This window comes from Myotis nattereri, assembly GCF_964212035.1.
Source record: "Myotis nattereri genome assembly, chromosome: 9".
NCBI classification, from domain to species: domain Eukaryota; kingdom Metazoa; phylum Chordata; class Mammalia; order Chiroptera; family Vespertilionidae; genus Myotis; species Myotis nattereri.
In genome coordinates, this window is record NC_138084.1 from 19463502 (window position 1) to 19480160 (window position 16659).

Below are 16659 nucleotides of genomic sequence, written 5' to 3' on the forward strand. Positions count from 1 at the left end.
ACACATGGTGATGCTGAGAGGCTTCCTGGCACAGAGCATCTGTCCCCCTGCATCCACCATTGTACCTGGTACAGAGTAGGTTTTGTCTTATAATAATTTCAGTTCTCTGATCTGTGACTTAGAGAGAGGATGCCAGACCCTGAGGGTGTTTGTTTCCTGTCCAGGTAAGTTACACAGAAAAAAAAACAAAACCCTGCTTTTATTCCTCAACACACACAGACAGAGGAGAGAGAGAGAGAGAGAGAGAGAGAGAGAGAGAGAGAGAGAGAGAGAGAGAGAGAGAGAGAGAAAGAGAGAGATTCATGTTTTCCTTTTTTGGTGTGGAGTCCTGGACTGGTATACTTGATCAGAAAGCTAAGTTCTTAACCTCTGCAGTAAACTAGAGCAGCCTGAAGTTTCTCAAATGCACAATGTTCTCTCTGGCATCTGAGATTTTATACTTATGTCATCTCTACATCACTATTTTTATATCAGTAACTTACACTTATTTTTCTGGTTCCAGTTTAGATAGCCCTTTCTCCAGGAATATTTCTCAGATTCCTCAAGACTGGTTGAGCTTCTGGTCTATTTCCTCCCATTATATCCTATTTTATTGCTATGTAGAACTTTTGATTTTGTACTGAAATTGTCCATTTTCTTGTGGCCCTAAAAGACTATAAATTCTTTGAGGGGATAGTGTCTTAACTTCACTTTCCTCTTCTGAAGTGGAAGATATTTCAGTCCAACATCCTCATAGGTTCTCTCTCAGTTGTCATTATCTACATGACTATGAGTCTACTGAGCTCTCACTTCCAATATGCAGCTATATGCCCCAAATTGGACCCACGTGACAGAGTTTGTCATGGTGGGCTTTGCCGGGGTGCATGAAACACGCCTTCTCTTCTTTACACTCTTCCTCACCATGTACCTGTTTACCTTGTTGGAGAACTTGGCCATCATCATGGTGGTGATTTTGGACCATCGGCTCCGGAGACCCATGTACTTCTTCTTGACACACTTGTCCTGCCTTGAAATCGGGTATACCTCAGTCACAGTGCCCAAGATGCTGACTGGTTTTATTGGAGGAGAAGGGGGCAAGAATATTTCCTATGCTGGCTGCCTTTCCCAGCTCTTCATCTTCACCTTTCTTGGGGCAACTGAATGTTTCCTGCTGGCTGCCATGGCCTATGACCGTTATGTGGCCATTTGTATCCCTCTCCGATATGGGGCCTTGGTGTCCTGGGACACCTGCATCCGTCTGGCTGGTGCTTGTTGGCTGGTGGGCTTCCTCACACCTATGTTGCCCATCTACCTCATGTCCCAGCTGACATTTTGTGGCTCCAATGTCATCGATCACTTCTTCTGTGATGCCTCACCTTTGCTAGCCTTGTCTTGCTCAGATGTAACCCTGAAAGAGACCACAGACTTCCTGGTCTCTCTGGCGGTACTCCTGGCCTCCTCTGTGGTCATTGCTGTGTCCTACAGCAACATTGTCTGGACGCTGCTGCATATCCGCTCTGCGGCTGAGCGCCGGAAGGCCTTCTCCACTTGTACAGCTCACCTGACTGTAGTGAGCCTCTTCTATGGCACTCTTTTCTTTATGTATGTCCGGACCAAAGTGGCCTCCTCCATCAACTTCAACAAGGTGGTGTCTGTCTTCTACTCCATTGTCACGCCAATGCTCAATCCCCTCATCTACAGTCTTCGAAACAAGGAGGTGAAGGGAGCTCTGCGCAGAGCCATTTCCCTCAAGTCTTGGAAAGGCCAGTGAGGGGGCTGGTAGGGTCCATTTTCCTTGCCCTTTAGAAAGAGGGTGGTGAGGACTATGGAATGCAGCAGAGGTCCAGGTAGTTAAGCATTATGGACTATGTATTAGTTAAAATAAAATGCTAATCTGCTATAACAAAAGAGATCTAACTATAAGGTAGCTTAACGAATGAAGGAGATTTTATCTTTCTTGCAAGAGTTGAAGGTGAGTGCTCTTAGTTGGTGGGTGGCTCTGCTCAACAGCATATAAGGACCCAAGCTCCCTTCATCTTGTGGCCTGTGAACCCAATTCAGCTCAACACTTGTTTTTAATGACCTGTGAGCTAAGAATGGTTTTTATACTTTAAAATGGTTGGAAACTACCTTGGCTGGTGTGGTTAGAACATTGTCCCGTGCACTGAAGGGTCATGGGTTGGATTCCCAGTCAAGGGCATGTACCTGGGTTGCAGGTTCGATCTCTGGTCCCAGTTGGGGTTCATGCTGGAGGCAACCAATCGATGTATCTCTCTCACATCGATGTTTTTCTCTCCTCTGTCTCTCCTTCCCTTCCACTCTCTCTGAAAATCAATTGAAAAAATATCCTCAGGTGAGGATTACAAAAAAAAAAAAAAATTGGGAACCAATCAAAAGCAGAATACAGTAGATCCTCGGGTTACGTTGGAGATCCGTTCCTACCATGCGTCGTAACGTGATTTTCGCCGTAAGTCGGAACCCACCTACATAAGCACCTATGTCACTCACATGGAGCACATACACAGCAGAAATGAAGTGAAACAGTAAAAAAAATCTAAAAGAAAGATAACAATTCCTGACTTTTACTTGTGGTAAATAAATAATAAAAAACCTAAAGCACATATGTACTTACGTTGAAATGACAGAACTTTTTTTTTTTAATAAATACTGTAAATGGGAGATGGCAACATAACCACGAAATGACGTACGTCGAGTCCAATGTAACCCAAGGACTGCCTGTAATATTTCACGACACATAAACATTTTATATAGTTAAAATGTCAGTGTCCATAAATCAAGTTTTATCAGAACACTGTCACACCATGTGAATGGTCTCTGGCTGCATTTGTGCTACCATGATAGAGTTTAGTAGTTATGACAAAGACCATTTGCCAACCCCCAATTTAGCGCCTTCTTGTAATTTGCATTGTCAACACTGTGTTCCAATGGGCAGGAAGGGTGAGGATGGTGCATGGAGGAGACACACAATGTGACTTAAGGTTTCTCCACTAGACATGGCAATCATCACTTCCACTCACCTCTGTTGGTAAGAAGTTAGCCATAGGTCACATCTAATTGCAAAGATGGTAAATACAGTCCATAGCTAAGCTGCCAGATACCCAGCCAGAACTGATTATTGTAGAAAAGAGAAGAACAAATTTTGGCAGACAACCAGCAGTTTCCATCACAATGAACCCAGAATCACAACTGATTTTCCATGTGATCCATGCATTTATCTGCTTTGTAACAACATTATCTTATTTGAAATATAGAATGGTCCTTCCTCTATACCACATGGCTCCTTGAAAATTGTTTTAAAAGTATATCTATGGCAATGTCAGCTCCCTTGAAATAAAATTTAAAAAGACAATTGTAAGAAAAACCCCCAAAAAGAACAATTGTGTTCCCCCTTGTACTCCAAGCACTAACCTGACACCATTCACAGTCATGGAAACATTTTTGACTATATTTCCTATGGACAGCTGAAGTTTTAAAAGCCACTACTAATAAAAATAAACTATGAAATCGTGTCAGGGAAAATGCAGGTTTATTTGCAAATAGAAAATTTCTGAGAATATAATTCCTACTTTGGGGGTATATTTATTCACAGAGTGAAAAATAGTCCTGGGAGGTGCTACCAGCCGTGGGCAAACTACGGCCCGTTTGAAATGAATAAAACTAAAAAAAAAAAGACCGTACCCTTTTATGTAATGATGTTTACTTTGAATTTATATTAGTTCACACAAACACTCCATCCATGCTTTTGTTCCGGCCCTCCGGTCCAGTTTAAGAACCCGTTGTGGCCCTCGAGTCAAAAAGTTTGCCCACCCCTGTTAGCCTAACATAGTCACAACTTCATTGGTATCCAGGAAATGTCACAGGGAGTAATTCTAGAGAGAAACAAGACTTTTTAAGACAGAATTCTATAAGCAGTGCTGTTTATCTTTACCCATTCTGCATATCAGGATACTGACTTAATTATTAGTAAGGAACTACCTGGTTTCTATCTTGGTGATGGTACTTTGACTTGGGACTTGGTGAGAGTGACCACAGATACACTCTGAAATCAGAACTCTACAGTTTGCCATGTACCATTATGTAAGACTGTTGAGTGTGTTTCCCTCCATGTCCTGCATGGTTCAGGGTTTGGGTCTGGAAGAGGAGCCGCACACAAATGACAGAGAAAAGACAAGAGATAATTTGGAAATATTGGGGGACCAGGCGGGCAAGTCCAACTCAAGGAGAGGGACTTCCACCTGAGCTCAGGCCTCGCCAAGCTTTTATTGGTATGGGATAGCCCTTAGGCAGGGAGGTTCCAGTGACACACAGACTATCTTATCAATAAGGATTTACATGAGTAAAGGTGGGGAGGTTGCTTCAGCTACCATTATCTGGATTAACTGGGTGGTGCACAGCTCCGACCTTTGCTAGGGCTTCAAAGGTCACCAGCTTTTGGGGATCTCTACTCTTCTCTGCTAGTGAAGAGGATAGGTGGTCTCCGACATAAGACCGTCAAAGGCTTTGATGTGGATTTACTTCACTGTGGCCCATCTGGATGAACCTGCTTCTCTGGTGCCACAATCTTTTTATTCCTTGTTTGGCTTCCCATTTCTTTTTTCAGGGTTTGTAGTCTTTAGTTAGGCCCTTGCCTTTCAATTTGCACATGCCAACCACTTAGAAGTTTATTTCCAAGGCACAATTATGGAGATTCTGTCTTTGACTATGGGATGCTACAGCTCTCTGTTTCTCTAAAATGAGTCTTCTTTATCTATAGATGTTTTTCCTTTGCTGGCTTCACTGTCATCGGTGTAAATAACATTGTCAGCCAGCCATGGCAAGATAGAAGCATTTTAAACCCCCTTCAGCAGGAACTTAGGATGGATCTCAGTATTCAGAAATGTGGATGCCTTGACACCTTGAGACAGTTTGTGTAACACCATTCAACTCTGTCCCTTCCCAGAGCAGTCCAGGAGCACTATCACTTAATTAATTGATGCCCAGTACTTGTGGGCTTCATTAACATCCTCACACTCTCTTGGGAGTGGTGGACCTTCATTTAGAACAGACTTCGCACTAGTGGTTGCTCAACTGGGTCTGTCCCCCGTCACCTGTTCTCATCTCACCAAAGACAAGCAGCTAACCAGAGCAGGTACAGGTCATTGACTTCTTATAAAAGAGTTTCACAATAGATATATTTAGTTTACTCCAATCAGGTTAGGTATGGAATGTTAGATCATGATAGTCAATATAAAGCAGCTTAAAATGACATAAATTTATTATCTCATAACTTCCCCAAGACAGGAATTAGGGAGTGGTTGTCTTTGTCCTCTGTTCAGGATCTCCCATGACTGAAATCAAGGCCTTGGGAGGGGCATCTCATCTGAGACTCAAAATCTTCTTACTAGCTCCATCCGGTTGTTGGTAAAATTCGGTGTAATTATATGACTGTGGTGTCCATTTCCCTGCTAGCAGTAGGCCAGGGACTGGTCTTGCACCCACGCTTAGGTCCTTGCCACGTGGCCTATCCTCTTATATGATGACAGCTTACTTCTTCTATGTTAGCAGGAAAATGTCTCTGCTGCTTTGAATTTCTCTTTGGGGGTTAGTTACTCCATTAGGTCAGGCCCACCAACGATAATGTCCCTTTTAATGAACTCAGAGTCCACTAATTCAGGACCTTACTTATATCTTCAAAATCTGGTAACCTTATAATGGGAGTGGTGTCCCTTCATATTCCCAGGTCCTGCTCTCATTCTAAGGGAGGGGATCCTAAGGGCATATGTCATTGGGGTCATTTTAGAATTCTGCCTACAGATATTAGCACCCAACCAGGCAAATCTGGAATACAGAATATTTATAGCACAACTCTCAGTGTCTTGGGGCAAATGAAAAGGAAGAGGACTGTACTAGATTAAACAAATATAAAACATGTAACAATCAAGTGCAGTGCTTGAACTTAGATTGGATCTGGATTAAAACTGGTATAAATAAAAAACTCATTCTTGAATAAATAATAAAAATATGAATGGAAACTAGTTATTAAATTATATGATGGGGTGAAATTGGTAATCTTCTTAGGTGTGATGATGGTAATATTATAGTCATGTAGAGGAATATGCTTAATGACCATGATAGTTTTAAAAATGTCATTGAATTATAACAAACATTCAGAAAAAATAACATCATCAATGAATTTTCACAATCTTAACACACTTGAGTTTCTAGATCAAGATTCAACACATTACCTGTCCCTGCCACAGTCAATATATTCCAAGCCACAATTATATAATTTCAAAAGAACATCTTGTGCACTATTTTAGCTTATTTTATTTAGTTTTCCCCATCCAGTGGAAGGGATAAATTTCAATGCCTTCCAGTTGGCAAGATTTGTTTTCAATACTTGGAACTTGCTAAAGCCTTTAAAAGTTGAAGGCTTTTGTGCTCCATTCATTATATGCTTTGATAAAAGATACAAGATTTCTGACTGATTTTAAATGAATACAATAGAAAATTTGAGATCATTTTAACAAATGAGCCCTATATTATTGCAGATCACTTAGGTTGATTAAAAGGTAGCACTTCAAAGGCTTACATACTTTCACCATCTTGTGGATAAGAAGCAAGAAAGAAATGTTGAGCTAAATTACCTTTGATGGGACTGAAAAGTCACGTTTCCCAGAGTGAAATGTAAACACACCTGCTATTTTAAGCCATGATCAGCAGGCTCGGTATTTGAAAGCAAGTGTTGATATACCTACAGCAGATTTGTATCTTCTACTTTTCAAGTCCTCATTCTGACTCCCATGATGGATGATAAAAGCTGACAAACATTTTGTGCAAGATGCATGTTCATCATCAACTTTCTTGAGTAACACACATGTCTGTTTTGAGTTTATTGCTACTAAAAGTGTTTACTGCAAAAACTTTCAGACTACTCTATATATGCTCTTAGTCCCTATTTTCTGCACATTTTTTTATTTATTCCTAAGAAACTACAATGAACAATCTGTTGGCTTCATGTGCTATGAAATGGGCCACAATACAGTTGGTTAATACACCAGTAGCTGCTGGGATTGAATATTTCTCTCACCATTTCCCTAGACTGGATAAATGAACCTTCCCTAGATCTTTGTGTCTGAGCCAAGTAATTCTTCCCTTATGTTTCCATTCCAGTAGGCTGTTAGTGACTCTCTCTCTGTTTTATTATTTCTCAGTACCACAACTTTAAGCCTAGGTGGATAAGAAACTCAGTTCTGGACAGGGGAAGTAATTCCTCTGTCAGTTAATTTGGAATGCCACAGTTCAAATGCTGGGTTTTGTTTTCCTTATCTTAGGCCTAGGCTGAAAGAGTTCAGATATTTTAAAATATATAATTTATAGTCTCTGATTTTTATTCTGTATTTAATCAAGAAATGGAAACTATCCAGTGCCTTTAGAAGTAACCACCTACCACACGTCTTGAATTCCTCATGCCTTACTTACCATTTGCTGTGTGACAGAGACCTCATACTTGCTTTTACTGGGCATCACATTTCAAGAGACCACTGTTCATTATCTATTGGCTGGCCAACCACTATGAACTATGGAATGAAAGAGCAGTAGTTTGCATCCTATATCATAATACTAGATAATTCTCACTGATTTAGGCAGCATAGCCAGTCTTGTGATGATTAATTTTATGTGACAACTTGACTGGGGTGCCAAGATATTTTGTTAAACATTATTTCTGGGTGTGCCTGTGAGAGTGTTTCTGGGTGAGATAACATCTAATTTGGTGAATTGAGTAATGCACCTGGACCTCCTCAATGTGGGTGAACCTCATCCAATGTACCATCCAATGGTATTGAGGGCCTGAATAGAGAAAAAAAAAAAGCCCAGTAAAGGAGAATTTACTCTCTCTGCCTGACTGTCTTTGAGCTGTAACAGAGGCTTTTTTCTGCCTTTGGACTCAGGCCTCAACTCCAGCTTACACCACCAGCTCTCCTGTTTCTCAGGCCTTTGAACTTGAACAGGAATTATATTATTGGCTGTCCTAGGTCTCCAGCTTGCTGACTGCACATTGCAGGATTTCTCAGCTTCCATAACTACATGAGCCAATTCCTTATAATAAATATATTTATACATCCTATATAATAAAAGGCTAATATGCAAATCAGATAGACCGGTTGCTATGATGTACGCTGACCACCAGGGGGCAGACACTCAATGCAGGAGCTGCCCCCTGGTGGTCAGTGTGCTCCCATAGGGAGAGTATCGCTCAGCAAGAAGCTAGGCTGACGGCTGGTGAGCTCAGCAGCTGTGGTGGGAGCCTCTCTCGCCCTCGCGGCAGCACTGATGTCTGACTGCTGGCTTAGGCCTGCTCCCTGAGGGCTCCCAGACTGCAAGAGGGTGCAGGCCTGGCTGAGGGCACTCCCCCCCCCCCCCCGCCACCCCCCATGCACAGATTTCATGCACTGGGCCTCTAGCATAATAATAATAATTTACTTGATTCTTCCAAATTCTCTGGTGGCTTCTTGCTTGCAATAACCCTGCTACTGATTTCCAGGTGAAAAACTGATTGTGAATTATAAATAAAATCTTTGTTTTAGAGCTGATTGTTGCCACAGCAAACCCAGTCCGTTCTGACTAATCTAAACCTCAAAATTGATTTTTATCATCTTCCTTAATCCTTATAAAAATTATTTCAAAAAGGAAATATTAAGTATTTCTCCCCAGAACTTTTTCAGGAAATGGATGCTATTTGGCTGATATATGCTTAGTGACTCCAGGATGCTTAATCTATTGGACAGAGGTAGTATTAATTATTTTAAAGATAAAGTGATTAACTGGGGGCATTTATAAAGCTAAATATTATATATTTTATTTTTAATACACGTATAATGTATAAATCTGTGGAAATTCCATTTGTAAGACTGAATTGACACGCCCATCCTGACAATGTATGCTACTCTTCTAATGACGAAATTAAAAAAAAAAATTCTTTATTGTTGAAAGTATTACATATCTTCCCTTTTTTCCTCCATTGACCCCCTGCAGCCTGTCCCCACCCTTTGCCCCAGGCCCTCATCACCCTATTGTCTATGTCCATGGACCATGCATATATGCATACAAGGTCCTTGGTTGATTACCTCCCACTTACTCCCCCTCCCCCACCTTCCCTCAGAGATTCTGCACTCTGTTCCATGCTTCTGTGTCTCTGGATCCACTCAATGATAGAATTTTGATTAAAGTGCACTGGAAAATGAAAATTAAATAAAAAAGAGAAATAGTAATTGTTTTTTTTTATTTGAGGAAACTGATGTTCTAAAAAGGCAAGATAAATTATGGCCTGCAAAACCTATAATATTTACTATATAGTCCTTTACAAAAAAATTACCACCTCCTGGTCTAGAACAACAACTTGTCTGATAGAACAAATGGTCTTAAAGATGAGGCCCACCTTCATTTTTTATTGATTTGATTTCTAACAGAGATTTCCCCCCTAATAGTCTTTGCTTTCCCCAACACCTACCTCACTTAGCTTTTAAGTATTTTCTTTTAGAGATTCAGATTAGCTTGATACACTGACATTTGGGCAGTGTTTGGATGAGTGCCTTGGACTACAAAACACATTCTGAGTAAGGTCATTCAGCACAGTGTGGTTTTCTGGCCTTGTGGGGTGTATGTCCCTGTCACACCATATCCCTCATAAACTAGGGTATTGGCCATTGAGCAGACAGCCCCAAAGATAAGATGGTTTAGTTAATCTTGAAGATGTCGGAGTAGCATTAAAGCAGGAACACAAAATCAATGAGTGTTCAAGTGGGAAGGCAATTTACAAATTTAGAAATTCTATTTTTCTGGCACTAGCAAGAAGGAAGACATCCCTGGAAAGTGAATGGGGGTGGGGGGTGGAGGGGTGGGGGAGGGTGAGGTTGTGTGTGTGACCCAAGTCTCTAGAATGGTGAAGAGGAAAGCCTGTTTATCAAACAATCCCTTCCCTTGACCATTTAGAGACTCAGTTTTGTCTTATACAACATGCCCTGTTTGCTAAGATAACCAGTCACTCAGCTATTAAAAGAAAAAAAATTAATGGGATGGAAAGAGAAAAACTGAAGGCACCTCGGGCCCTGGAGATTCTGTAAGTCATGATGTCAGAGTGTAACATGAGGCTTTTGAGTTCTAGGAATGGCTCTGAGGTAGGATTTGGGAAGAAGAAAGTACTATAGGGTTGCTGGAAACAAATGTTACCACATTTGCATTTTTTCTTGTGTGCTTCATAGTTCCTATCTACCTTCCTTCTGTTGGTGGGTAGAGGTTGCATATAATGTTGGTGCCTCTTGGACTATATTGATACGGGAAGAAAATGGACCCAAGGAGAGGTCCTCTCACTCAGATGTACATGTTCCAAAACACCTGGAATCTATCAGCGACCCTTTTGAAGGCTGCTTTCACATCTTTGTTTCTCAGGCTATAGATCAGAGGATTCAGCATGGGGATGACCACAGTGTAGAAGACAGATACAATCTTGTCTTCCTCTAGGGATTTGCTTGAGCCACTCCGCAGATACATGAAGATGAGAGTCCCAAAGAAAAGGACTACAGCAGTGAGATGGGAGGCACATGTGGAGAAAGACTTGGCCCTGCCACCTGAAGATTTCACTCTCAAAATGGCCTTGATGATGAGTAGGTAGGATATCAGGATGACCAAGGCATTGGCTAAAATCACAAAGTTGCCGAAGAAGACAATGACAATCTCAGTGTTTGTTGTGTCATCGCAGGCAAGCTTCAGCAGGGGCGGGAGGTCGCAGAAGAAGAAGTTAATCTGATTGTTATCACAGAAGGAGAGGGTGAAGGTACATGTGGTTCGCAGGATGGCCCCCGATATCCCACAGACATAGGCTCCCACCACTAACCTCCAGCAGATTCTGGGATTCATGGCTACGGTGTAGAGCAGTGGGTTGCTGACAGCAACATAGCGGTCATAGGCCATCACTGCCAGCAGGAAACACTCTGTACCTGCGCAAATGGTGAAGAAAAAGAACTGGGCAGCACATTGGCCAGAGGAGATGACCGTCTTGCCTGTGGCCAGTGTGGCCAGCATCTGAGGGGTGATGACTGAGGCGTAGCAGGCGTCTAGAAGCGAGAGGTGGCTCAGAAGGAAGTACATTGGGTTGTGCAGTTGGACATCCAGCTGGATCAGAATAATCATCCCCACATTTCCCAGAAGGGTGACTACATAGAAATTCAGAAACACCAGAAAGAAGAGAATCTCTAACCTGGGGTAGTCAGTAAAGCCCATGAGAATGAACTCGGTCACTGTGGTGAGATTATTCTTGGCCATGGATTCAATGTGAACTTTGACTGAGATAAAGAAGAAAACCTTAGAATTGAAATACAGTTTCTTTCTCTGTCAGTGGAGGTTAGGTTTATATTTCCAGGCCAATTTATTGAGCTTCTTTTTGAGAAATTCTTTACCTGGCTGATTCTCCTTGGGCATCTCTATTCTTTTCCTGTATTTTTGGAGCTGAGCCATGAGCTGGTGCTTTGATTCAAACAAATTTTGGTTTATATTTGGACAGTTCTGTGAAGATAAGAGACAGATAGACTCTTAGATTTGAAAAGAATCTATTCAGCATCAGTTCTAGTCCCCATTGGATGCTGGAGACTCCTCTACCACATACTCTCCATGTGGTCGTAAGTTGCTGGGTGAGCCTCCATCTGTGGACAGCTCTACTTGTTAATTCTGTTTTTGAACCTGGATTCCCTCCCCCTTTATCTTCTACACATTGGCTTAGTTTTTACACCTTCCAGGCAATCATGACAATTTAATCCCTGCTCATGAAAACCTTTCAGAAGTTGGAAGATGATGAATCTGCTCTCCATATTGACTATCCCCTCATCTTACCTGTTGATATATTTTGTTCTAATTACATAATTAATAATGTGGGCAAAATTGCTTAGTCACATGATATTAAAATATGTTATTTAAGGCTACAAATTTATAGCTAGAAGATATAAGTTCTGGATATCTATTGCACAGCATAATGATTATAATCAACAATATTGTATTATAAACTTCGAAGTTGCCAAGAGACTAGTTTTTAATTGTTATCACCACAAAGAAGACATCATAATTATAAGAAATGATAGAGATGTTAGTTTACACTATGGTGGTAATCATATTATCATATATAAATGTATCAAATCAACACATTGTACACCTCAAACTTACACAATGTTTTTGCCAGTTATATCACATCATATTAATAAAAAGATAACTAAAAGTCTTTCTGTCCACTTTAATCTTCTCCACTTTAGTCTTGATTTGGGGGCTTCCTCCAGGTCTAATCAGGGGTTATTAGTGAGAGGGAGACGCTGACATATTATTTAAAACATAACCTCCTTGGATTGCTCCCTCTACCCCACTTCAGCAGTACAGGCTGGATGACCTTCAAGCAGCTGCTATTACCTTATCTTTATCTATCTATCTATCTATCTATCTATCTATCTATCTATCTATCCTCTATCTATTTATGTATTTATTACCAGGGAGGAATTTAAACTTCTGGGAGATAAGTTGGTCTTAGGCCACCTAGTTTAATAAGTGGAAGATCTGAGTTCTGAAGGCTAATGATTTTGATTTGATGGCGTATTCTGTGCTTTTTGCTATTAATTCATTCTGCTTCTCTACATTTTATTTCATATTTATGATGACTGGAATCAGAAAATCTTCCTGTAGTTCTTTAGATAACCATGTTCTTTCTACTTTTAACTCATAAGAAAACTTGACTAATTTTAACATCTTTCTCAACATCTAATTCTGAAATTGTCATTGTCTACTTTCTGTCCATTTCATGGCAAGGTCCAGACATTCCTTCTAATTTATGGGCAAGATTGTTTAGTGCATATGACCATAGATAAGGTGGCAGGTCACAGGGCTACAAATGCAGCCATACTGGGTTTGTGCCACATGCATGCCAGGCCCACCTCATGTATTAGCTCTAATCCTTCCAGCAGCCCCACAAGTTGGGTGTAGCTAGGACTATTTTATGGATGACCAAAGTGAGGCTTTCAGAGGTGAAGGAAGTTGGCTAACTTGCCACACACCTGGAGAAACAGAATCAGCACTTAAATCTGGTATTTTCTCACTATAAATCCTGTGCTTTTTCTGCAACAACATGTTGTCCTCCTACAGAAAAAAGAATTACATGTTCTGTAGACCCAAGTCTCAACTTTTAAACTCATAGCAATTCAGACTATTAGGCAAATACTCAGCTTCCATGGGAGAAGAAGATTAAGTTTGGTTTTGGAGGGTTTTTTTTTTTTTTGGTAGTTCATGTCTTTTCTTCTTTCTTCTTTTAAGGTTAAGATAGTCTTAGTTGGGCCATATCCCACCTTTGTTATGTTCTTGGGAAAACTGCTTAACCAATTAGAGTCCAAGTTTTCTCAATAATAAAATGGAAACATAATCATGATTTTTGAAAACCTACATGGATTTTTACCTAATGTGGTAGAGTGTGTTTATTTTTCAGAAAGTCAATTTCCAGAATATTTCCCAGAAAGAAAAATTTCAGGACCAGAATGGTGGCACCCAGTTTCGTATGATTTTATTTAAGAAGGGGTTTGGGGTGCCAGTAGCTTGGATGGGCCCAAAGCAGAGGGCAGCAACAGGTTCCTTGAGCTCAGAACAGTTTTCAAGAGGAAAAACCAAGGTCTATGACCAGTAGACATTTTAAGAAGGCCATCGGACACATGGATTGACATACTCACTTGTAAAATGTTTTGATTATAATATGTAATGTAGAAAAACATGAGACCTCTGGAGAGAGTTGGGAAAGAGTGACAGTCTTACCAAGAGGAACCCTTCAGAAAAGAGATGGCCCTTAAATCTCGTGCTTGCTTTAACTTGAAACCTATCCCAAACTCTTCTTTCTCTTGCTTCCAAAGGTCGAGTTCATTGGGGAGAATGAAGGAACTCAACAAAGTTTCTCCTCACCTTATTGAGATTGGTGTCTCAAAATATTATTGTCAACATTTACTGAGCTCTTGACTTGACTCAGGTAGCATGCAAAGTACTTTAAATGCTTTATTTCATTTCACCTTGACAATAACATTATGAGAGTGAAATATTTATCTTTATTTTACAGTTGAAAAAACTGAGACTTAGAAACATTAAGCATTTTACCTGAGGTTTCATAGCTAGAAAGAGAAGATGTTTAGATCTTAATCTTGATCTCTTGGATCTAAGAATTGTGGGACTGAACCATTATGGTGTGCTGCTCTTCCTAATATTGGTTGTCATTTATTAAGCACCTGCTATGTGCCAATCAGGATGTTAAACATTCTATGTACATTATCTAACATAACCCCCACAATGACCCCGTGATAAAGGTATTATTTTGTCCTGAAGAAAATACAAACTTGGAATAGTTAAGTAACTTGCTGAGGATGACATGATTAGTCATTGAAAAAGCCCAGATTCCAACTCATTTCTGTCTTATTCTAAGGCCAAAGCTATAGTACATATGATCAATCCCACCTCCAGCATAATTACAGGTAGTACCACAATTTACAGTAATGTCCCTTGTCTAAGTATTGCACTCCAATACCCCATTCTTGTCCCATGAAAGTGTTTATATTTTCTAAAATTTACCTGGTGACACATAAGTCTAAAGAGATTACATCTATAGATTAAAAAAAATTTACTAAAACTTACCTGTATATTTTATACAAGAGCTAAAATTCCAGTCTGGACACAATCCCATTCGATGACAAATTACAATGACAATGGCCAGATTCTCTGCCCAGTTTCACCTTCCCTAGTTTGTGCGAACCTTACTTCAGAGCCAGTATTTTCTCAACGTTATCAAGGTCACAATTCCATCTTAATTACCTGACAAAATAATCCATTTGGATTTATCTTAGGTTTGGAATCAAAGCAATTCAAGGTAATTTAAGAATTTTGTAGAAAGCAGCTAATATTTCTCAAATAGATTAATGTAGCTGACAGATTTTAACCAAGAAAACCAGCAAGATATTTAAAGTGCTTTTGGGGATGGTCTTGTGGGAGGGAGGCAGTGAGCACAAATGTTATTCCAGAACCATAAATCAGCACCTGGGACAGCCCCCACGGCTCCTGGGAAAAGCCCGCCTTATCTGGGAAAACACACTTCAACAGGAACTCATTATCTCATCTTCTCCACACATCTGAGAGGATTAAAAACAAATCATGTGGAAATAAATGAACAAACAAAACAGAAACAAACTCATAGATACAGAGAACATTTTGATGGTTGCCAGATGAGAGGGTGGGGGTTGGAGGAATGGATGAAAAAGGGGAAGGGAATAAGATGTGCAAATTGCCAGTTATGAAAACAGTCACAGGGATGTAAAGTACAACATAGGGAATATAGTCAATAATATTGTAATAACTATATGTGGTGCCAGGTGGGTACTAGGCTTGCCAGGGTATTCACTTCATAAGTTATATAAATGTCTAATTACTATGCTATACACGTAAAATGAATATAACATTGTGTGTCAACTGTAATTGAAAAATAAAAAAATTGCTAAGAAAACAGAAATCTTGTGGGATTTTGTGGCAACTCTTAAGTCTCATTAGTCTGAAAGCTCATTTTCCGTTTCTATAGGGACTGAATGAACTTGGTTCCTCTTTGCCAGTGGTCCTCAATGTCCCACTGTACCAGTTCATCAGTACCAGTGCCAGGACTGATGAACTCATATCTGAGGACTTGTGTGAAGTTCTCTTTCACCTGCATCCATCTTTAGACCTGATGTCAGGTCTCGTTGCAGCCCCTGAAACCTAGCTGTGTTGTCTGCTCAGAATTTCATGAGGACGGATTATTGGTTCAGGAGGGAATAAGGCTAGGGTGGTCTAAATATGAAACATTTGAATCTATATCCAGAGTAGCTTGTTAGTTAGCCTTCTGTAAAGATCTATTTCCAGAGTTTCTGCTGGCAGCTTTCTCTGGCTATTTCAGCTCACATGTCTTCCCAGGTCCCTGAAGCCTGTACTCCCTTTGTTATCACCACAGAATTTGGCACTTAGTTCCACTTGCCTTACATTGTTCATGGCTCTTCCTTGGTGGTTAGTTTCATCTCCCCAGCTAGACTGTGTGTTTCTGGAGAGCCAGTCTTGTCCTTCTAATAACTAGTATTCTGCTTCCAGAGACACTCAGCCCTCTGAGGAGAATCGCCCCTTTGCCCTGTATGTGTTCATCCACTCATTAATGTAGGATCAGAAGTTTTTCAGCAAGAGGGCAGTCAGAGAGGTCATTTATGGTACCCATTCACTCCCAACTGATATGGCTGGGATAAACCCTTTCAGTAATTAGCAAGCATTCAGCCAGGCCAGGGCGGTTTTTGCAACTATAGATGTCAAATGATGCAAGAATATATTATAAAGAAGGGAGGCAGCCACAGATCAGAACTTCTGGTAGAACTGACAATTCTATCTTCCAATGCATTTTTGACAATATTTATCACTATTCCCTCTAATTAAATACCTATTGAAATAACTGTATAGTACAGAGTATGTGTACGGGATTGCAAATGTTCCCTGGAGTGGTTTACAAGGGAGAGTGGCAATTGGGACAAAGTAGAGAAGGAGAGAGAATATGCCATAATGATAGCATTCCATGGAACCTCCCCTGGGGAACTTGTGGAAATGGGTGATTGC

At 40.5% G+C, this 16659-nt stretch overlaps 2 protein-coding genes across 2 annotated transcripts; one reads left to right on the top strand and one right to left on the bottom strand.

Annotated features, from left to right (window-relative positions):
* Positions 1-796: 796 nt before the first annotated feature.
* OR6Q1 (olfactory receptor family 6 subfamily Q member 1) lies at positions 797-1750 on the top strand (the record flags this gene model as incomplete). The annotated part of the gene is made up of 1 exon (XM_081099978.1): positions 797-1750. One exon carries the CDS (start codon positions 797-799, stop codon positions 1748-1750), a length of 954 nt encoding a protein of 317 aa, XP_080956104.1.
* An 8600-nt stretch (positions 1751-10350) lies between these two features.
* On the bottom strand, positions 10351-11301 carry OR9I1 (olfactory receptor family 9 subfamily I member 1; the record flags this gene model as incomplete). The annotated part of the gene is made up of 1 exon (XM_081099322.1): positions 10351-11301. The coding sequence occupies one exon, from the start codon at positions 11299-11301 to the stop codon at positions 10351-10353; it is 951 nt and encodes a 316-aa protein (XP_080955448.1).
* Positions 11302-16659: the final 5358 nt, after the last annotated feature.